This window comes from Nanorana parkeri, unplaced genomic scaffold (assembly GCF_000935625.1).
Source record: "Nanorana parkeri isolate BGI_ZX_2015 unplaced genomic scaffold, ASM93562v1 scaffold553, whole genome shotgun sequence".
NCBI classification, from domain to species: Eukaryota; Metazoa; Chordata; class Amphibia; order Anura; family Dicroglossidae; genus Nanorana; species Nanorana parkeri.
The window spans coordinates 191,186-214,078 of NW_017306821.1; the positions used below are offsets into that span (position 1 = coordinate 191,186).

Below are 22,893 nucleotides of genomic sequence, written 5' to 3' on the forward strand. Positions count from 1 at the left end.
TTCATGGGGGGTTGGTGGGTAGGGGGGCGCATTGAGGAACCTGGCCTTGGGGCAGCAGAGAGCGTAAATCCGGTCCTGTATACATGTAAATGTTTTATCTGGAGTTGAGCTTTAATGCTAACGCCACTACAGAAAGTGTTACTGGTAATGCATTATTATACAAGATTTATATAGTGCCAACAATTTGCTCAGCGTATAACAAAATGGTGGAGACAGTACATTTACAATACAATTTACAATACAATACAGTTTCAGAACAATAGGGTTGGGAGGGCCCTGCTTGTGAGAGCTTACAATCTAGTAGGAGGGGGTAGTGATACAAAAGGTAATATTTATTTGGACTGAGTTATTGGAGGAAGTAAAAGGCAGTTATGTTGAGATGAGATAGGCTTCCCTGAAGAGATGGGTTTTTATGGATTGCCTAAAGGTGGGCAGCGTAGGAGATAGGCGGACAGAATGGGGTAAGGAGTTCCAGAGGATGGGGGACACTCTGGAGAAGTCCTGAAGGCGAAGCGTGGGAGGAGGTAATTAGAGAGCTAGAGAGCAGGAGGTCTTAAGAGGAGCGGAGAGGACAATTTGGGTGATATCTTGAGATGAGGTCAGTGATGTAGGTTGGGGCGGAGTTGTAGATGGCTTTGTATATTTATTGTTAGTATTTTGAATTGTATTTGTTAGGCAAATGGGAGCCAGTGGAGGGATTGGCAGAGAGGGGCGGCAGACACGTAACGGTTGGTAAGGTGGATGAGTTTGGCAGCAGCATTCATGATAGACTGAAGGGGGGAAAAAGTTATTTTTGCCCAACAAAGATACAGTTTGTGGCTTTGTATGTGCTACGTTAATCTGCTGGGGGGGGGGTGACGGATCCTAGAGGTGCCGGCTCCTGTGGCTGTATGGAAGGGGTAGAGAGGCCGGAGTACTATACAAGCCGTAAGTAAACCTGCATAGGCACACCCACATAATACCACAGTGCAATATGAGTGCATCTAATTGGTCACTTACACTGTATTGCCAGACATGTACTTAAAGGAAGACCCAGAGACTGCTAGAAAAGTATAAGAGGCTCCTGGGGCACAGTGAAAATTGAGTGAACATAGCTGAGAAAACTCGAGAACTGTGTTTGGCAGGCAATGGTGTCAAAACCTAACGTGTGACCGGCAGACATTTTTTTTGTTAATTTTGGATACAGTAAGGAAAGGGAGAGGGCAGAGAAGGGAATCTCTTTCAGATTGTATTACTGTCTGTGCCCCCTCCGGGTAAATCCACCCCTCTATATATCATGGTGACCCTCACTGAGACAGAAAGTCAATGGAAACCCAAAGCTTTAGCGTTGTCACCAGAGCAAGAAGTGAGGGAAAATCCTCTAACTGGGCCACGTGTTCCTATGACAATGGTCTAAGATGGGAATTCTGTTCACTTTAGAGAGATGTTCTTTCATTTTCTGTATTTCCAGGACAAAAAGTGAAGGGAAATCTCCCCAACGGGACAGCAAAAAAACCTGATTTCCAAGTTTTGACCCTATACTATTGAATCTAAAAAAACACTTTAAGGTCAGTGTCATCTGTATGTTTAGTGTTACCAGCTGTGTGAGTAAAAATGTGGATGGAGGCATATAAAGCACAATACACCATCAGCAAATCAAATATTAATCAATAGGTAATGTCTTACTTACTGCAACTCTTCCAGGCAGGTACACAGAAAAGCATATCCAGTCCAGAGGGACTCATAACTATTAACATATCAAACACACTAAATAATCGTGCCTGAGGTTTTATTCTGGCAAGAAAAGATTTCAACCGTTCAAATGGGAATTATGTAACTCTCCATCTTATATTCTCAGAGACACATTCTCAGTATGGAGGGTGGAACTTCGCTTGATAGGAGACAAGAGCTGCTGCTTCTCAGAGACCAAACATATAATACCCGGAGTTGGATGAATGAACAGCATTCACAGAGTCTGCCAATGGGCACAGACCCTTCTTGTGTGCTAATGACTCTGGCAGAACAATCAGGGCAGAAAACCCTCTCAATGCTAACTTGTCAGGATACAGCAGCAAGAAAAAGTGCCAAGATTCTACCCCTAAGATGACAGCATGGTAACCCGCTTCTAATACACTACACCAAAGCATTAAGGGTGTCTGCAAGTTACACAAAATTGTTCATATTATATTAAAGCTAAACTCTAGACACATACAAAGGACATAAATTAAGGCAGGCCTATAATCATCAATACATCAGTATATGTATATTTAAAAGGCAGTACCTGAATTTGCCCTTGTAACAGGCTTGTACAGGGACTTGCAGTCCCTATACAGCAGGGCTGGGGTGTAAGAGCAAGAAGCAGTACAAGGAACCAATTCGTTTTTGTGCTGGCGAGAAGCATGTTGTTAGGAAGAGAAGAGCTCATCACTGTGCTATTGCTCCTTTAAAGGAGAACTATGAGGTGAGTGCTTTTCACTCACCTCATAGTTCTAGCCGACCTGTGACAATGAGACTGTCACAGGTCGGCTCAGTAGATCGGGAAGTGAGCGAACACATAACGGGTTCGCTCACCTCTCGATCCTGTCATGGCTCTCTGCCGTGACAGGGGGAGGGGCTGGATTCTCCTCTCCCCGCTCCGATCTGCCAGCGCTGACTGGCGGAACGGACGGGGGAGGGGGCGGGTACAGCTGGCTCTGCCTCTAGATAGGCAGAGCCAGCTGTCATTCACGCAGCTGGGCGGATCCCGTCGTCTAAGTCGGGATCCGCTCCGGCGTCTCAGTATACTGCGAGCTGTAGCTTATACTGAGCTTAGGGTAATGGGAGGACGCTAGTTTGTGTCCTCCCGTTACCCTAAGGAGAACTATGGGGGAAAACACTGACCCCATAGTTCTCCTTTAACTGTCCAGTAACAGTCTGAGGGCAATGCGGGATGACCTGGGCTCAGAGAAAGCCTTATTCACATCAGCAGCCACGCTGAACCACACGGCTGCTGGTGTGCGTGTGCCTGTACAGTGCTGATGCCCTCGATTGAACTGCATCACACTCTTTTTTTTCTTAGAACTTTATTGAAATATTACAAGTGAAATTTCATTAAAGGAGAATTATGGGGTTAAATCTTTTCCCCATAGTTCTCCTTGGGGAAACGGGAGGACACAAACTAGCGTCCTCCCGCCACCCTAGGCTCAGTATACCGCGAGCTCCTGCTCGCGGTATGCTGAGACGCCGCAGCTGAAGCGGATCCCGACAATTATGTCTGGATCCGGACAGCTGCGTGACTGACAGCAGGCTCTGACTATCTAAAGGCAGAGCCAGCTGTACCCGCCCCCTCCCACGTCCGTTCCGCCAGTCAGCGCTGGCGGATTGGACCCCGGAGGGGGGAATCCAGCCCCTCCCCTGTTACGGCAGAGAGCCGTGACAGGATCGAGAAGTGAGCGAACGCCGGTATGTGTTCGCTCACTTCCCGATCTACTGAGCCGACCTGTGACAGTCTCATTGTCACAGGTCGGCTAGAACTATGAGGTGAGTGAAAAGCACTCACATCATAATTCTCCTTTAAGTTCTATGGGCTCACTGCGGTGTGCTTAAAAAAGTACTGCATATTGTACCTTGTTAGGCGCACACCACTGTAATGCAATGGTGTGAACTGTCTTGTGCCAGGACCCATCATCACTGGAAGACAGTACAGGAGGTAGTAGATGTGTGTCATAATCTGAAAGTATGCATAGCATACTTGCATATCAAGGCAAAAGCTCACCCTTCACCAACAAATTTTACTTCTGCTTTAAATGACTGAAAGACAAAAATAGAATTCAAAGAGAGAAACAAGAAACAGCAGTGGTAGAAAGAGTATTATATGAATCCTTAGCATCATGTCTTCATTTGTATTGCGATTGTAATGTCTTCCTTATATTGTAAAGCGCTGCACAAACTGTTGGCGCTATATAAATCCTGTATAATAATAATAATAAGCAACAGGCAGGGCTCACGGAAATGTACCACCGGACTTTTTCAATACAAAGTGCATTTAATAAAATCGACCAATCAGACTGCATTTTTAATATTCTTTCTTTTCCAATATGAAATATCAACGGTAATTTTATGTGCCACGCTCAGGCACACAGATGTACTTTTCCAGTTCTCAACACTAAAAAGGATTTAATACGTTATTGTGTAACTGAAAACTTTGGTTTAAGACAACCTATATGGAAATATAGCATTCAATATAGTGCATATAAAACAGAAATGATTCATTTTTCAGAAAAATTAATCCTTGCTTTATCGTAGAATAAGAGTGCTGTCTTCTCTTTACCTAGTTAGTTTATTATCTAGTTTTCTCTATACCTTTTAGGTATTACAGTATTGATACTTTATTCAGGAAATATCCCCTTCCCTTTTTTTTTTGTCTTGTGTTTGTTTGTTTAGACACTTTTTCTTTTGTTTGTTTTTCTACATTTTGGTTTATCTTGTGATTTATTTAATTAATTGTGCCATATTTCATAGGGATATACTTTGCTTATTTAAAGTTTATTGTATGAATACGATTCTAGTAAACGCTAGAAGGTATATTTTAATGGGAATGATAGTAGGTTTATTTGTTTACAATGTATGTTTTATGTTTATTTTTCATATTCCTATTCTTTCGGTCTGTATTCTATAAAATGTTAAATAAAGATTATATAAAAAAACAGAAATGATTTCACTGGGTGCTATAAGCAGCTAAAATTGTGCATCCATATTTCTTATTATTAAGGAACTATAGCATATTTTTCCAAGATTGATGTATTTAGCTGTAAACATTCCAGAGACCAACATGCGGCTTTCATTTTATGAGATCACATTTCTTGGACTGACACAGTATATAGGGTTACATTTCTCGCTTCAGTGACTGTAATAGCCTCACTCTCCGATGTAATTTGGCATTTATCAACATCTATACCCATTCTATCATTTATCTTTACATCACAAGAGTAACAAAAAATATCCCGGAACATGATGCATCACAATACAATTTGTTCTGATTTCTCAGCTTAAAGGGCTCTAAAAAAAAGTTTGGGCTTTAGATTTACTTTAATCATATAGCATGTAAATTGCCTGAAACTATCACTTTATGCAAGGTGCTACAGCCTCCATCATCCAGTTAGAATGTATCCCTCACCAGCAATCGTCTGGTTGCTGATTTACTAGATTTGTTTTGTATTTTTTCCACTATTTTTTCTATAGGTTTTTTTTTTTTGTGTGTGGTTTTTGCTAATCATAGTTCTCCCATCTACATGAAAAATGATTCCGCTTCCATTGTCATGATTTTTTTTATCTCTGAGAATATCAGCTGATGAAACATTTATTCTTGCTATGAGCTAAAATATGCTACAATTCAACTGAAATTCAGAGTATCTTGAGATCTGTCACTGAAGCATGTTCAACAAACCTTCACACATCAGTTTTAACATAGCAAGCCATAAACTCTGTTTTAAGGCTTTCCAAAGGGAGCGTAAAGGGTGTCTTTTTTTCCCTCTTTATTCCCATCAATTTTCAGTCCGGTCCTCACCTCGGCCAAATTGTTCTCAGATGCTTGGCTGTTGGGGGTTGTCTTGGAAACTCATGAAAAGGCAGCTTTCTTTCTTTGAAACCCAGGGCAACCTAAGAGTTGCGGGGGCCTCTGACACAGATCAATTCCGATTTCCAGGTTCACTGCACTCATTTTAAGGAGTATAATATCCCAGCCTGGGTGTAAAAGGGTGATATGTACTCACAAAGAGAGTCCCTTACCAACTTCAAAGGCCCCCTCCTCCTTCTCTAGCCCCTGCACCCTACATCCTATATCCTATATCCTATATCCCATTTCAATAACAGTTACCCCAGAAATATGTACTGCTTACAGAACCCTCATTGTCACAGACATCAACTACATGGAGAACCACAGACATGATTCTATGGTTAGATCCATAGACATAATTCTATAGTCACAATGCCGTATTTAGGCAACATACAACAGCGATACTTGGGTTGCATTATTCAGATTAGCACATTTTTGCCAGACGAGTCCTCATTGAGCCTTTAGGCCTAATCTGCAGAGACAATTTTAAGTAATCTTGCCTGCATTCCAAAAATTGTTTGCAATTAGTCACCCTTTTCCCAAAATCATTTTTATAAAATAAATTAAAAAAACAGCAAGCAACATGGTAGTGCAAATGCCTTATTAACTATGCAAGACTGCATTATGCCACAGTTGTGAACAATTAATCACAGCTATACTCCATTTGTGCTGCCAAGTAGGTTACACTATAGCATCCATCTATTTGACCCTTATTCATGGACAGGGAATTCTGCAATTGACTGCATTTTTTGTCAATGCACGGGTAATTCAAATGAGAATTGCACATGTAATGTATGCCTAAAGATGGCTGCACACACATTAATTTGAACTGTGAATATTTTAGAGATTTGTTTGCAATTTTCGATTATATATGAGAGTATTTTATTTAATAAACCACACAGTTTAAAACTCAGTCGAAATTACAATTGTTTTCACCAAATCTTCATTTGATCGGTTTTCTTTTGCATGTCGCAAAAGACTTAGGCACCTTTTAGAAGAGCCTAAGATCAGGTCCACCTGTCTGTTTTTTAGGCGAATCTGATCAAAAGCCCAATGTAAGTCTATGGTCAGCCAGATGTGCACAGAGTTCTCCCCATTCAGAAACTGGTTGATAGTTTGTATCAGCCAGATGTAAACGGACGTGCATCCATTTACACCAGAATACCCCTGACTCCGGTCCCGGTGCGGAAAACAAAATGGAACAGAGTTCTGTTTTGGTGGACTTGATCATGACAGATGGGGGTAACCTGATGTAAATGGACACGTTACACCTGATGTAAACGGAGGTGACTCCCCATAGATTTAACATAGGTCTGGTAAGTTTAGTTTTTTCCTCCATCCTAAGATGGAGGAAAAGACTCGACAGACACTGATGTCACAATGGTCACATTGGTTCTGTATTGGGGGGGCTTTATCGAAAAATAGTGCACAAAAAAGGACTTGGCTCTCTATTCATCAATAAGGCCACCACTAAATTGAAGGGTAAATAGGGAGATGTCTGACACAGAAAGGTCATACTTGGCTTTCACAAAAAAAGTTGAGCTTTGCATATGATTTCAGCTGCCTATATCTCTGATCTTCCTGTAGGTAACAGTCAAAATTCACATCAAGATCTGCATTCAACATTTACTGAATGGAGCTAAAGAATACTTTTAGGACTACAGGAAAGCTGCTCAAAGTTCATTTAAGCAGACCTCCAGCTAAAAACAAAATAACAATGAATATCCCATTAAAAGATAAAATAACAAAGGCAATGTTTGCCTCTATTATCAGCTTCAATCCAGAGATTTCCTCCACAATACTTTTCTCTGCCACTAGATGTCCTTGGTCTAATGGCCAGCTTCCTTCATCCTACTTCCTCTGTGCCAAGTTGTCCTGGAGCCGCCCTAGCCTCTGACTGGGCAGTGAAAGGAGAAGCAGAACAGTGGTAAACTAATCTTTCTGTCATTCTGCATTCTTCTCTTATCAGCAGGCGGAAGGAATCCTAATCAGTACAGAAACTCCTTTGTGTTTTAGTGGCCAAAAAACAAAACACCCCAACATCCTTTAGGACATGACTACACATCTAATACTTCATGAGGACAAACTGCATGAGCAGTTAATATTTCAGGTAACCTATGCTTCTCACATTTACATCTACTGCAATGACTACAGACTATTACAATTCAAACCTACATACTGTAGAATAAGCTTATTTATGCATGAGAAATATGTTTGATTTAGAGAATGAAATCATCATTTAAAAATGTATAGATAAAAGAAACTTAACTAAATATGATAATCTAAGGGGAGGTCTAAGGTGTGAGTACCCTTTTAATAGTGGCCTATCATGATACCTGCACTGTGCCTTTCTCAAACCACTTCTGAAGAAGGACAAACGTTCGCTGGAAAATCTACTAATGTATACCCTACATTAGTGAATCACTGACCCAGTGCAATTATGTAGATATTCTGACTTCCCTAGCTTTTTTTACAGATGCCTAGACTCCAGCTAAAATGCGGTCAGAATGGGAAGAACTTTGATAGTGGTACTGCTATTACACTATATCTACTTGCAGCTGAATGTGGTATAATAAAGCAATAATGATAGTGTTGCCTGTTAAAGACCACAAACTCTACTTCCTGAGCTCAAGAAGGAACATTGTCATCCATTAACCCTTGAACATAAATGCCAATATTATTTTTTTCCCCCAAGATGTTGAGGTTTCCTAAAGAGTTTGGTAAAAAAAAAAGTAGTTGCTTTCTTACAGATATTTTGGTCTAGTAGCAAAATTATACTGTTCTGGTCCAAAATATTCCTTCTCAAACAACTTGTGTTGGCCTGCTCAAGGAACCAGCTGTCTTCCTAATTTACTGACATCATGTTCCCATAAAAAAACCCTGCTCATCCAGTTATTAGATGCTGCCAGATTGTGAGTCACCTCATATTGGAGACAGACCTATCCTCTTTAATAGGTCAGTGGTTAGCCAATGTGAACAGCATAAGTAGAATGGAGAATCTTACCTCTTCCCTACAAAGCAGATACAACACGCTTTGGAAAAAGCAGTACCATTGCATGGAATTTCAAGCTCCAGAGCCCCCCTTCCCCATCCCATGCAGCAGATAACTTATAATAGTGATCTATTGCTGGGTGCAATCAACCAGCAATAGATAGTAAAACCATGATCTATTGCTGCAGGGAGAGGTCGGACAGAGCTGCAACAGCTCTTCCCAAACCTCTGTATTGACAGGAAGTGTTGTGACATGTGTGATGTAATTACAATGCAGAAGCTCAGTGTTTACATTTGCTCCCACAGCACTATCCTATGGAGCGATTTGTAGAAGCTTCGGAAGCACAGGAGATGATTGTTTCAGTGCTGGGTTTAACATTGCATTGCTGCTGGGGCCCCCAAGGGAACCAATGAGACCGGTCTCTGTTTTAAAACGGTGCTTGATGAAATAGCTGCTGTCGCTGCACCATTATAAAAAGGCGCCTGGGAATCATGTGGTTAAGCTGGATTCATCATATATGTCTATTTAAATGTTATCTTTACTTCTTGGTAAATTAATTCTACTTAATTCTGTAAGGCTACTGCATGTATGACTTGTTTGATCTTTTTGGCTTACATTGTATTCTCCTGTGGAAGAACTAAATAAAGTAAATAATATAGATATAAAAAAGTCATAGACTTATTAAAAGTACTGAAAGACTGACTCATGCATTTAATGCAGTTAAGTACTAATTGCTGAATCACCAAGTTACTAAAAACAAATTGTTGGTGTTCTCCTTTTTGTTTTGCACATAAGTGGATGTTGTTTTGTGGTATGTGCAGAAAAACATTACAAAAAGTGTTAGAAAAGCAAAAGTGATAAAGGGGAATTACAGTGCATATTGTAGTCTGCAAACAATACAAAACTAGCATGTTGCGACACATATCGGTCTTGAACATAAGATCATTTTAAATTCCTTTTCATTTTGGGTGCGCAGATTCTGAAATAATCAGAGGTAGTCAAATTAAAGAAGAATTTAGGAATATCTCATTTTCAAAAGTGTCTTCCAGGTCAATTGACACTCAAACACTAATTTCAAATCCCTGAGAGGGCAGAAGCGACACATATCTAAACCACAAAAAGCTGCAATCATATTGAAGTAATGTGTCTAATATCTAATATCTTGTCACCACTTGTTTAGGGGAAGAAAGACATACATGAAGTACAGGGCAGAAATACTGCTTATGTGTCTAGGCACTTAGATTTTAGAGGCACTGATATTCCCTCATTAAACTTTAGGCAGATATAAGGACAGAAAATAATACAGTTCTGTATCTAATATTGTTATTATTATTTTTAATGCAAGCAATGTAAGTTCCAGAATTTGACCCGGTATTAAACTGCTGCAGTCCCTGGGCTATAGTGTTGAAGGGCTGAAGTGTGAGAGGAGGAAGCAGTACAAGAAACCAATCAGATCATGTGATGACAAGAAGCATACTGATAGGATGAGAAAGCCAAGTGACAGAGAGAAGAGCTCATCACTGTGTTGCTTCTCTTTTAACCGGTAGTAATGGGTCCAGGATGATTTGGGCCCAGAAGAAGTGGGTTGTACGATGCTAGTAATCAGACTGAGGACCTCTAGTGGCAGAAAAAAGTACTGGATTGAAACTGAAGCAAAAGCTGCTTTTCTTATTATATGTTTTATTGGGCTAATCATTTTATCTTCTTATTTTGGGCTGGAGCTCCGCTTTAAGTAAATGTGAGTAAAACAATTGTCTTCTATGTGCCTTGGTAGTGACTGGCGTTGATTACTTGCTGAAAAATGTCAGTCACCAGTAATGGTGTTACCGAGCCCTAAAATAAAAGTAACACAATAAATGTTTAATTTCCCAGATTACTTGCACGTGTTTTGGGATCAGAATGCAGAGGCGCATGCATCAGGAAATTTTAGTGTTGGGGGTAAAGGTCCACTTTAACCCCTTGCCATCCGCCCATCGTAAAAATACGGGCGGATCCTTCCCGGCGGTTGGATGTACATGTACATGATTTTATTTCTGCTGAATCCCGTTGGGAATGTGTACAGCCATTACTGGCTGTTTTATACAAGCGTATAGATCACTTGTATAACCTCGCATGGCGGCACTACCCCTCTGTTGCCGCTGCCAGTTGTCCCGGGCACCGCTGTCCTCCTGTGGTGCCCAGGACTGAGAACAACGGCTCAGCGGCTGCTCGTAGAGAGAAGGAGGAGAGATCAGCATTTCCCCCACCGCTGATCTCTTCCCCCTTCTCTCTCTCTCTATAAAGTCAGAAGCGATGTGTATTACATCACTTCCGCCTTTAGCTTCCGCCTTCTCTAGCTATGAGCGAGAGAGAGAGGAAGCTGATGAAGCAGATCTCTGCTTCATCAGCTTCTTTTTGGTCCCTAGGTGACATTAGGGGTCTTAGGCACCCCTGATGTCTCCATAAAGAGGACCTGTCATTTTTTTTCTAGCTATCACATTGAGGGATTTTTAGCCCCCTATATGATAGCAATCAAGTTAGGTGTAAAAAAAAAGTCTCATATTAAAAAAAACTCCCCAAAAAGTTTTAAGTCCCCCCCCACACGCACTTATACACGTAAATACGCGTCGGGTGCGCCTTCGCGCAAAAACAACGATTACGCCACACGTTACATATCGCCGCGAACGTCGGAGTCAGAGCAATAATTCTAGACCCATCAATCACTGATAACACTAAACTGATGAGCGGTAAAAGCTTTTAAAGCGTCGCCTATGGTCAATTTTAGACATGGTACTTTTTTGTGATTTTGTGGGCGCACGCAATTTTAAAGCTTGACATGTTTGGTGTCTATTTACCCGTCTTTTATATTTTAACAAAAAATTGGGTAATAATAAATGTTTTATAACAGAACGTAGTTCTTTTTCTTTTTCAAAATTTTCGGTCCTTTTTTCATTGTATAGTAAAAAATAAAAACCCCAGTGGTGATTAAATACAACCAAAAGAAAGCCCTGTGTGTCTCCAAAAAAACGGTATAGAATTAATTTCAGTACAGCGTTGCATGATGGAATAAATGTCAGTCAAAGTACCGTAGCGCTGAATACTGAAAAATGGCCTGGACAGGAAGGGGGTTTAACAACCCGGTCAGCAAGCGGTTAATTAAGTTAATTAAGTTTGTGAACATTATATTGCTGCCTTTGAAAATAGTAGCAAGATAGCAAAACAAAATGAAAAAGTCACAGTAATATTTTGCTTAGTTTGAAAAGGGACCTAATTTAAACCCTGATAGTGGCATCTGCATATGTTAGCAAATGTGCACAGCTGAGACCGCAGAATTTTTAGAAACAAGGTTTAAATTAGGTCACTTTTGCTAACTAGCAAATCTGAGTGCTTCAAATATCTGTGAAAGTTCTGATTTATCCAGGTCATGATATATGCTGCTTGTTCACGCCATAAGCGGTGACTGGCATTTATCAGCAAGTGATCAATGCCAGACACCACCTGGGCACATGGAAAATAATTATTTTCTAAGTGCCTCATTCACACCACAATGTGGACAAAACGGACTTCAATCAGCACACTATCCCGCACGCTAAAAGTTCTTCACACTATGCGTTTTGGAATTCCTGCAGCCTATGAATGATGTGCGGCTGGGAGGAGATCACAGTGATCTATTCCAAACCGCATGCAATCGTTTCACATATGACAGATGCGGCCACTGTCACCTGGTCATTAACTTGGATGGGCCACAGCTAAACAGGAGATTTGGGATTCCTGCTGCAGGAATTCGTAGGTTCCTGCAGCAGGAATCCCAAAACGCATAGTGTGAATGTAACCTATATCACATTCAACTTGACTTGTTCTGTAATGTTGCAGACATTTTATAGCTTATACAAACCACTTCTTCAGTGCTGATGAGTGCTTTAGAATATCTGATTTGTAAACTTGTGGTGAACTGCCCCTGAGCACATTTTCTTGTTAAAAGTTCTGTAAGTCTTTCTTTTTGCACTACCACTGAACATAAAGGTGACAATCAGTCAGTACTAGGTTAACAGGATAATGAGCTCTCCTGTTTCCATTAGGGATGTACCAAATAAAGTTTTTTCAGTGTCGAGTACCGATATATATCATTCGGTACTCGCCGTCACCGAGTACCGATACTTCGCTAGCATGGAGCCGGCTTCCCGGGCAATCAGGAAGCTGGGAGGCAGGTCATACCTGCCGCCCGGGTCCCTGATTGGCCAGGAGGTCGGCTCCATGCTGATTTGATTGGCCGGGAAGCCAGCTACATGTTCCCTCGCAGCACTGAAATCTCCCTCTGACCAGTAGTTCCGGTATCGAGGGTAAGTATTGTGGCATTTGGGCGGGTGTAAGTACTCGCCCAAATACTCGGCATCGGTGCATCCCTAGTTTCCATACAAAAGTGATTAATCCCTTCACTGCACATGTGCAACCTTCAAACCCTGTCCTAGCTGTATAGAAAAGTACAACAAGGACCAGCAGTTTGCGATGAAGAGGACTGACTTGTCATCATTCATTGTCTGTTAATGAACTAGTTTTCTTTGAACTAGGCAAAATGTATTTACAGAGGAACTTCGCCCAGCCATGAGAACACAAAGGGGTATATTTTGAAACACTTTGCAGAGCCGTTCATTGTTCTCTGAGAACATTCATTCAGGTAAAAGCAAACCTTCTTAGTATATTTTCCTTTCAGGTTGATGTAATGTGATGTCATACAGCGTTATGGTTTCTAGATGGAGTTAAGGAGCATAGGAAAGAAGTATTTCTTTAGTGGCTATAATGCAATATTTCATTACTTTTGACCTGAAAAAAAATATGCTGAAAACTTTTGTTTTTTCCTCTATTCGCACAGAACGAACTTTCACAGAAATTCACAGGGCGAATGGCTCTGCAAATTGTTTATAAATAGACCCCTAAAAGTCTCCCTCGCACCAGATTATTTATCGGGCTTCCAGTCTTCGGTACTGTTATCTTGCATTCGAGAGCCAGCTGTCACTTACTGATGACTCACAGCTGGCCCCCTACTGTGCATGCACACAACGCAGAGTGCAGGGAGACAATCCTCTGAGTATGTGTGACCTGTGTCCCACGCGGCTGAGGGTGGCGAAGAGGATGGTTGGTGGGTGGGCCAAAGGTATGCCATCCTAGCCTAGGCAAAAACTGAGCAAGTGGTAGCAAGTACCTGCAGAAAAAGGAGCTTGTTACCCCCCAAAATATGACATGTTATTCTGATAGGGGGTTAGAAGGATGCAAAATTGTTTTATGTGTGAAGGTCTGCTTTAATCAACCCTACTGATTCCTCAATGGCCTTTTTTTCAACTATAGTTTACCAGCCTGAGATGAGCTTCATCATAAAGTAATCAGCTATACCCTTTCTTGCCCTACAGGACTTCAACGGTATCCATCGCGAAATAACACTTTGTCATCTGAAGATAACCGTGATTGTGGCGGCATGCAAGGGAAGGGCTGGGGGCCAGTATCACAAAAACTTCCTTTTAAACAGTGTTTGATGCTGGCAAGAATTACAAGTTTCAGGAAGAGTGGATTCTCCTTCCACGCCCATCAAGATAAAGGGCTTCCTCTTCTATGATCAAATTGAACCTCTCCCTTCAGTATGTCAAGACAAAAAAAACACAAGTATGGCAGCAAAAATAAACAAGCTACAATGGCATTTTAAACCAGGCAAAGTGACACTAAACTCAGGAGTTAAATCGTACAAATGCATTCAAGTGCCTGAACTATTAACAACAATGTATCTTATTTATGTATCACTCTGTAGCTGGAGATCCTCAAAGTATCTCTCAATTTGTGCTGACACTGTCCTTCCTTCTGAAGGTGGTTACTTTTGTTCCGCATGGTCCCTGTGTGTGTTGTAAAGTAGTCCCTGCTCCAAGCTCACTCCCACTATGGACTACAATCTCATGTTTAGTTTACTAATTTGTATTGAGATTGTAGTCCATCACAGGAGGGAACTCAGAGTGGTGACTACTTTACAACACACAAAGGAGGAAAATAAGCGACCCATCAGAAGGAAGAGCAGTGCCAGCATAAATTCAGAGATGATTTGAGAATCTACAGCCAAGTAATACACAAATAAGTTAATTTTTTTTAGTTAATAGTTAAGGTACTTGAATGCATTTTTAAGATGTACCTCCTGAGTTTAGTGTCACTTTAAGGCCTCATTCACACTGCTAAGAGCCAGGCCGTACAGATCCGTGCGGCGTGCATGGCCGTATCAGGCCGTTTCCGGGAAGGACAGGTGGATCCTGCCTGCGTCCGAGCACGGACAACAGCACCCGCACGGATGTGCAGCTCTGGTGAGCGTACGGCCGCGTACTCCCATAGAGAAGAACAGGCTGCTGCGTACAATCACACTCAGCACCTGTCCTTCCCGGAAGCAGCCCGATACGGCCGTGCACGCCGCATGGATCTGTACAGGCCGGCTCTTAGCAGTGTGAATGAGGCCTAACTCAACAATAGTTTTCAGTATGCCTGGTATAAGGCTGGCACTCTAATGTTTAGGTTGTTTGAAAGAAGGAAAAATTAATCGAAAACATTTTAACAAACTTCATGCTTCCCAGATCAAGTTCTCATGCGTTTAGATGTACATGACTTTACATGGGTTTAGCCGCCATTACGTGGGTTTACATGCGTTTAGCCCTGATTCAAGATTCTAATTGGATCCTAAATGCAGAGGATTCAATACACATGACCCTTTTTTAGCAACGCAGCACATCAAATGCACTGCACATCAGTTACTTCATGTCCACTGTACAGTGTGTTGGGGTGCAATTCGGAATGGATGGCTCTGCAATACACCAAGCATCCTGTTTGTTCTGTGTTGTGTTGTTGTGCTTTCTTAGCAATCTTGAGTCATGTCTGCTATGACATGTTTTTTCGGAAGCATTTGCAGCTACTGCTGCACTTTTCTGAAACTGTCCCAAGCCTGGCTAGAGTGGAGGTTGCTAGGAGGAGGAGACTGGTTGCTATGCGCACGAACACGCTTAAACCCCATGTACATGTGTTTTTCATGCCCTCCCTCTGAAGTCTATGGGCTCAAAAACGCACTGTGTAACCCCAAAAGAAGCGCCTGCACCTTTTTCCAAGTCGCTTTTTAACACAATGCATAGGCATAAATAGACCCTATAGAAAAGCATGGAATTCATCTTGCGGTGCATTGTCACGTGATGGTTGACACATAGGTGTGAACAGGTACTAAAATATTAGTTTTCTTATTTTTGTAAAAGTATGGAAGGGTTAGAACCTCTGTCAGGTTTTTTATTGCCGAGTGACTAGGGTTGCCACCTTTTCTTCAAGTGAAACCCGAACACTCTAGCGCCGGGGGAGAATATAAAGGAGAGAGTAATGTCTTCAGGTGGCCCGGTAGTTTGTGCGGGCTGTGCGACACTCGGGTGGGCTGTGTGACTCTCGGGCGGGCTGTGCGACACTCCGGTGGGCTGTGCGACTCTCGGGTGGGTTGTGCGACTCTCGGGTGGGCTGTGCGACTCTCGGGTGGGCTGTGCGACTCTCGGGTGGGCTGTGCGACTCTCGGGTGGGCTGTGCGACTCTCGGGTGGGCTGTGCGACTCTCGGGTGGGCTGTGCGACTCTCGGGTGGGCTGTGCGACTCTCGGGTGGGCTGTGCGACTCTCGGGTGGGCTGTGCGACTCTCGGGTGGGCTGTGCGACTCTCGGGTGGGCTGTGCGACTCTCGGGTGGGCTGTGCGACTCTCGGGTGGGCTGTGTGACAGTGACTCTCAGGTGGGCTGTGCGAGCTTTGGGTGGGCTGTGCGACACTCGGGTGGGCTGTGCTACTCAGTGCTGTCTAAGCTATGGTGTCTCACCAGGGGGTCCGCAGGCAGACAGCATGGTGTCAGGGAGCCTTCTCCTGTAAATCTTCGTTCCCCCTGCAGCTCATCTATTTTCTGTGTCCCCGCCTCTTCATGCCTTCCCTTCAGCTGCACTGGGATCTATAGCCCCCGGCCGCTCTTCTAACTCTGGTGATCTATGACATAGAGAAGAATGTCTCCCAGTTCTTCTCTATGTCATAGATCACCAGAGTTAGAAGAGAGGAGGAGCGATCGCATGTGCGGCTGCCGAGGTACTTCTCTGAGCTGCAGGCACAGGCTGCCCCCAGCTCAGAGGAAAACCCGGGTTTCAGGCAGATTTGGCTGCTCCAGATCGTGCTTGACAAGGACCTCGGCAGCCGCACCGGTGTCGGCACTAAGTGTCTTGTGTACGGGTGCCCGCTGGCTGGGCACCCGTACACAACACACCAAAACCAGACTGTACGGGTCAAAACCGGACAGGTGGCAACCCTACGAGTGACCCTTGTCATTTTGTTTTTCTTTTTTTGCTCTCTGTGTCCCACAAGAGAGATTTACTTTCACTTCCTCTTCTGTGGAAAGCTCAGCAAAAGGAAGTAAGAGGAAATCTATCCAAAGGAAAGGAAACATTTTCATAGAGCACTGTCACCGGAATATACGTCCCCAGAAACCTCCCCCCTCCATTCTTGTTCCAGTGTCAACCCAAAACTTCTTATACAATTATTTACACACACAAGACTTACCCAAACCCAGGACCGGGATCTTCTGCCCATTAGAGAGTGACACAGTGGGGTATATGTGCACCTCCATGTTCTGGGATCACATTAGCTGTTTAAAGTACCAAATACACGTTAGAAAAATTTTAATTTACACTCAACAAACATTTCTATAACTTCACGTGCAATGCAATAGCTTTTCATGGATCTGTTACCTGCACTCACACTTGGTGTGGTTTTTCTGCCGGTGCTCACAATTCACTATCAGATCGCTGCTAAAACTATGAAGAGCCATGCCCTCAACAAACATGTCCGCCCACGTTAGATCACCCAGGATGCGGGTAGCAGGAGTAAAGATGGCGACTGCCGTAGTAATGTATAGCGCTGTGCCCTTAGTTAACATGGACCGCTTTACAGTACGGAGGTCAAAGGTTGATGTTTACCGCAGCCGTATTCTGGCGTCGTCCCGTAGCTGTCAGCGTGGGGACAGGCAGGAGGGGATCTATGCCAGCCAATGTACACAGACATCTCACAGATCTGACATCCATCGCTGCCTTCTTTCTAGAGCTCCCAGCACTGCGTGCTGCTGCTGTGTGGGAGGACTATGTTGTACCTCATTGGTTTAGGCCTTGGGGATGCTAAGGATGTGACAGTGAGGGGCCTGGAGGTGATCAAGAGCTGTTCCCGGGTCTACCTGGAGGCATACACCTCTATACTCACCGTTGGCAAAGAGGTCTTGGTAGGAGCCATTCTTTGGACTTATGTCTTATTGATTGTTGTATTTAGGAGGAGACTGTTCTAGAAACTTAAGCTGGCCATTCACTATGCAATCTCTTTGTGCAACCTCATTTAGAATGACCAAAACTATATACTGTGAGGTCAAACCTAAACAATCCAGTTAGTATTTAAATCAGGTGGGACGTGCACTAAATAGTTGATTGTACTGATTGTATAGCATATGGTCACCCTAAAGGTGCCCATGCACCTTATGTATATCGGCCGATTTACGTAAGCGATCGCGTTTTGTCTGATATTCGTCAGGTTGATGGGCAGTGTACAACCGCAAATACTGTACAATCGATCGACTGTTGACTATCCAGCAGGTTATAAAACTTTGGTCGATCGTACGATTTTCGCAAGGTTGGTGGCGTTTCCATACGTCAAAATTCGTACGATTTTACACTGCACATGCGCAGATGAAAAAATGTGCGGTCGATTACCGCAATTCGTCCAGGTGTTTTTTTTTAAAACTACAGCTGATTGAACCTTGTGATATCGGGGCAGGATGGGGCCGCCGTACGGAAATCGTACGACGGTTCGATCATCGGATAAAAAATTGCGTCCGATGACCGCAAGGTGTATGGGCAGCTTAAAGTGACATTAAACCTTCAGATTTTTTAACATAAACCAATACTGTAATGTGTGCCTTACTGTAATCCATGGTAGTTTCCCTTCTCTTTGCTGCTCTTCCTTTTAAATCCTCATGTCTTCTCATGCTTTGGGAGAACTTCCCTTTGCAGCTGAGTGCCTCTTCCTGTAGTCCTGGCTCAGGTTACAAGCCTATACACAGACACCGTGTATCCATTCCTGAGACAAGGCAGTCTGTGCAAAACAGAAGTTCTGCCCAGCCTGAGAACAGATACAGATTTAAAAGGAAGAGCAGCAAAGAGAAGGGAACTACCATGGATTACAGTAAGGCACACATTACAGTATTGCTTTATGTTAAAAAATCTGAGGGTTTAATGTCACTTTAAAGACTCACTGCGCACACATAATAATCTGATTGTGCAATCTTTTTTTAGATCTACCAGCAGCTGTGTAGTACGGGGGCTGTCAGATTGGAGAGAAATTGATTGGATGGATTAGGTAAATCCTCATATAGCTTTGGTAGATGCAAGGTTGATTGTATGGGCAGATTGTAATGTGTGTGGTGACCCTAAGCCTCACCCTACACATTACAATTTATTCATACAATCTCTCTACATTTAACTTTAGATTGACCAAAACAATGTGAGGACCTACCCAAACCAGTCAATCTATGTGTATCCAATCAGGCCGGCCCTTGTACTAAATAGTTGTTGGTAGATCTATGGCCGCATTTAAAATTTCGTCTGCAAATTCACGTGATTATGCGTGCAGTCACACAATGTGCAAAGAAAGAAAAACCCGCGTGTTGTGCTTGTGGTGCCATTACTTGTCTATAGCACCCCAAACATGGCAAGCAAGATGCACATCTTGGCACGTTCGGAAAACTGGCAGAGATCACAGCTCAAACTGCCACATGTAGGGCAGCCCATTGGAATGAATGGGCTGCCCTATGGAGATGCTGACAAAGGCACATAATGCGCTGCGCATTCACATTTCATGATTGTACAACCAGATTGTAGTGTGTACGGTGAGCTTTACATGTCTAATGCTAACCATTGCTGCTTCCGGTTGCCTGACCTGCTAAACCGTTGCGCATCATTCCTACATTAGAGCTCACATGAGTGACAGTAATCCATGAGGAGTGTTTGTAACAATATTGCACAATTTATTTTAGACACAAATGAGCAGTTAACCCTTGCAGTCCAAGGGCTAGCCCCGCTGCAAGGGTTAAAGGAGTTCTTCTTTAAATCTGAGCTCCAGGAAAGCAGACATTGTCTTAACTACAAGAGTCATGTATTCTTCCTTGAACCTTGGTGTGCTTTGTGTATTTCTTCCTGATCTGAGCACTGATCCAGTATGAAAATGTCCTTCTGTGGAGGAGCTTTCTGTTGTAAAGACCAGTCATTGCTGTACTCTCCTTGTTTAGGGTGACTGGTCTTGTCCCCGCCCCCTTCTGTGCTTTTCTGCAGGCAGCCCGTAAGGTATTATCTGGGTTTGCAAAGGAATTTGGTTCACACAAAGTGGATTTGAAGAATATGTTTAAACGTAAACTTCAATGCCCAGAGTTCCGCTTTAAAGCTGAACTCCAGGTATAAATATTTATTATAATTACACTGGTCCAGCTTAGCTCAATTTAGGTATACATATTTTATACCTGGTAGGGTCACGATGATCCTCTTAAACACAGTAGTAGCCAGAAAGGCTACAGTACTTTACAGCGATCTTCTGGGTCCTAAGCTGTAAAAAATGTGGAATAGACTCAGGACCTATTTCTAGCCATGTCAGTTATTTGTTTTTCTGAATGTATTCCTAAATGCACAGAATATTACTGAATATTGAGTTCTTATAGGTATATTAAGCATCAGAGATTGTTGATCCAGGGAATATCTGATTGCCTTATGGGATCAGAAAGGAATTTTTTCCCCCCCTGTTGGCACATATTGAACCATGCTTTATGGGGCGGGGGGTTGCCTTCCTCTGGATCAACATGGGATAACTGTGGGTATAGCGTTCTGTTCAGGCTCTTCTTTTTGTTGTTTTTTTCTTTTCTCCGTATCTCTATAGGTTGAACTCAATGGACTCAATGTTTTTTCAACCTGACTAACTATGTAACTATATATACTGTATATATATTTTTGGGGATGCACAGATACCATTTTTTCCAGACCAAGTACTCACCGATACTTGTCCAAGTGCTCACAGCTACCAAGTACTGATACATTTCTGTTTAGTGTCATGACAGTCTTTCTGAAACAATACAGACTAATGATTTCAGGACAGTGGTGGAGCGCCAGAGCCCGGTCCCAGCTGTAACCTCTGCAACCCTGGTAGTTCTCGTGAACATGCCAAGAGTAAAAAAAAATAAAAAATAAAAAAAAAAAAATCCTGGAGGCAGGGCACACGCCTTATCACACATCACACGCCTGTTGTGTGGGCCACGTGTTTTTTTTCTTACCTCGGGCGCAAAAGGAGCTGGCTACGGCTTTGCTCCCGCGGTGCTCGTGCGGCTGCCAGCTGAATGTGGCAGACGCTACAGATGGAAAGGGGTGGGACACCTCTCTCCATGTGCAACTTCGGCCACGGGAGGACAGGACGCCGGGGCCTCTGGGACACACTGAAAACTAAGCTGGCCGACTCCCTGCGTTCAGGGGTGGGAGGGAGTGTGGGGTTGTATTGAAGTCAATGCCCCCCGCCCACAGTGTGATCGCCCGCACCCGGAACGCAGGCACTTTAGTGCCTGCATTCTGGTCCAATGCAATCTGTAAAAATAGTGCTTGCAGCATTTTTCCGGATCACACTGGACTGGAACGCATGCACTAATGTCTGCGGTGCACCGCCACGCCCCTTCCTGCCCCTGAATGCAGGGTTTTTTTTCGTTTGGTAGATCTCATTGAGCTCATCATTTGAAAAGTAGATCTCCAGACGAACAATTGTGGGCGCCCCTACTCTAAGCCATTAGTGATGGATCATCACTAATGGCTTAGGATCTGAGCTCTGGATGCACGATCAAGAAATTGGTTAGCAGATACTGCTGTGACAGGTGTGAGGATCACGTTATAAGATAGGCGTAAGGCTCGGTTCACACCCTAGGCTTTGCGGGAACAAACAACAAACGTGTAAAAAAAAAAAAAAAAGTGCATTTAGCGACTTGCACAGCAAAACGCGCTTGTGAATCATGACTAGATAATGGCACCCCAAATGCGGCCGCTAGTATGTGTGTTCCTCCTTTACGTTTGTGAGCAATAGAACGCGTACCAACGTGGAAGAAGAAAAACACAGAGTACATGTTGCAAATTTTGCTACATGCACTACTTTGCCGTGTTTGTCGCGCGTATAGGAACTCATTGAAATCAATGTGGATGCGCGGCAAATGGGGAGAACAAACGCATGCGAATGCTACTCTGGGTGTGAATACTCATACGCGGCTATGTGTATGGAGCCATTAATTTGCAATAGTTACAATACACACATGCGCGCGTATATGCAGTGTGAATGAGGCCTAAATCAGCAGCCTGTGTGTACAGTAACAGTGTCTGCTCCCTGGATGGGATGTTTCTTTTATGTCCGGCATTCCTACACTGGCTTAAAGTGACATTAAACCCTCAGATTTTTTTACATAAAACAATAGTGTAATGTGTGCCTTACTGTAATCCATGGTTGTTTCACTTCTCTTTGCTGCTCTTCCTTTTTAAATCCATATCTGTTCTCATGCTCTGCAGAACTTCTGTTTTGCAGCAGACTGCCTTGTCTCTGGAATAGATACATGGGGGTTGATTTACTAACCTTTTAAACACACCACGAACGTGTATACACCTCTGTAGTGTGTTCCCTCCCAGCATGATCTATGGGTGGAATCGAAACACCTTTGTAGTGTGTACACACCCAGCAGGTGTGTTGTGCAAAGCCCTGCAATGAATTGCAAGGTAATGTGGTGTAAATTAGCTCTATGTTGTGTTGCTTGCGTTGATGAATGCAGGAATGTAAATGCATGAGCTAACCATTTTTGTCTAAACTGTGAAGCAGCATTATATATGCATCATGTGCATGATTTTTCCATATATGGCATTAGTGGAAATATGCTTTTAGAGACTTTTTGGTTGATAAATACGTTTTGCTGTGTGAAAATCACACACACCTGGTGTGTGTGTGTGTGTGTGTGTGTGTGTGTGTGTGTGTGTGTTTTAGGTTAGTAAATCACCCCCATGGTGTCTGTGTGTATGTTGCAACCTGAGCCAGCACTACAGGAAGAGGCCCTGAGCTGAAAAGGGAAGTTCTCCCCAAGCATTAGAAGACATGAGGATTTAAAAGGAAGAGCAGCAAAGAGAAGGGAAACAACCATGCATTACAGTAAGGCACACATTACAGTATTGTTTTATGTTAAAAAATCTGAGGGTTTAATGTCACTTTAATCTTTTAACATGCAGT

At 43.0% G+C, this 22,893-nt stretch overlaps 2 protein-coding genes across 2 annotated transcripts in view; one reads left to right on the forward strand and one right to left on the reverse strand.

Annotated features, from left to right (window-relative positions):
* Nucleotides 1-17,203, reverse strand: part of LOC108791471 (glyoxal reductase-like) — a 120,817-nt gene extending 103,614 nt beyond the window's left edge. Inside the window, exon 1 of the mRNA XM_018561969.1 lies at nt 17,128-17,203. Coding sequence (XP_018417471.1) covers nt 17,128-17,194 — 67 coding nt within the window. The 5' untranslated portion in view covers nt 17,195-17,203. The remainder of the gene's footprint in view (nt 1-17,127) is intronic.
* Nucleotides 17,204-17,530: 327 nt separating this feature from the next.
* The window catches only part of DPH5 (diphthamide biosynthesis 5), a 30,503-nt gene continuing 25,140 nt past the window's right edge, over nt 17,531-22,893 (forward strand). The window contains exon 1 of the mRNA XM_018561962.1: nt 17,531-17,839. Coding sequence (XP_018417464.1) covers nt 17,705-17,839 — 135 coding nt within the window. The 5' untranslated portion in view covers nt 17,531-17,704. The remainder of the gene's footprint in view (nt 17,840-22,893) is intronic.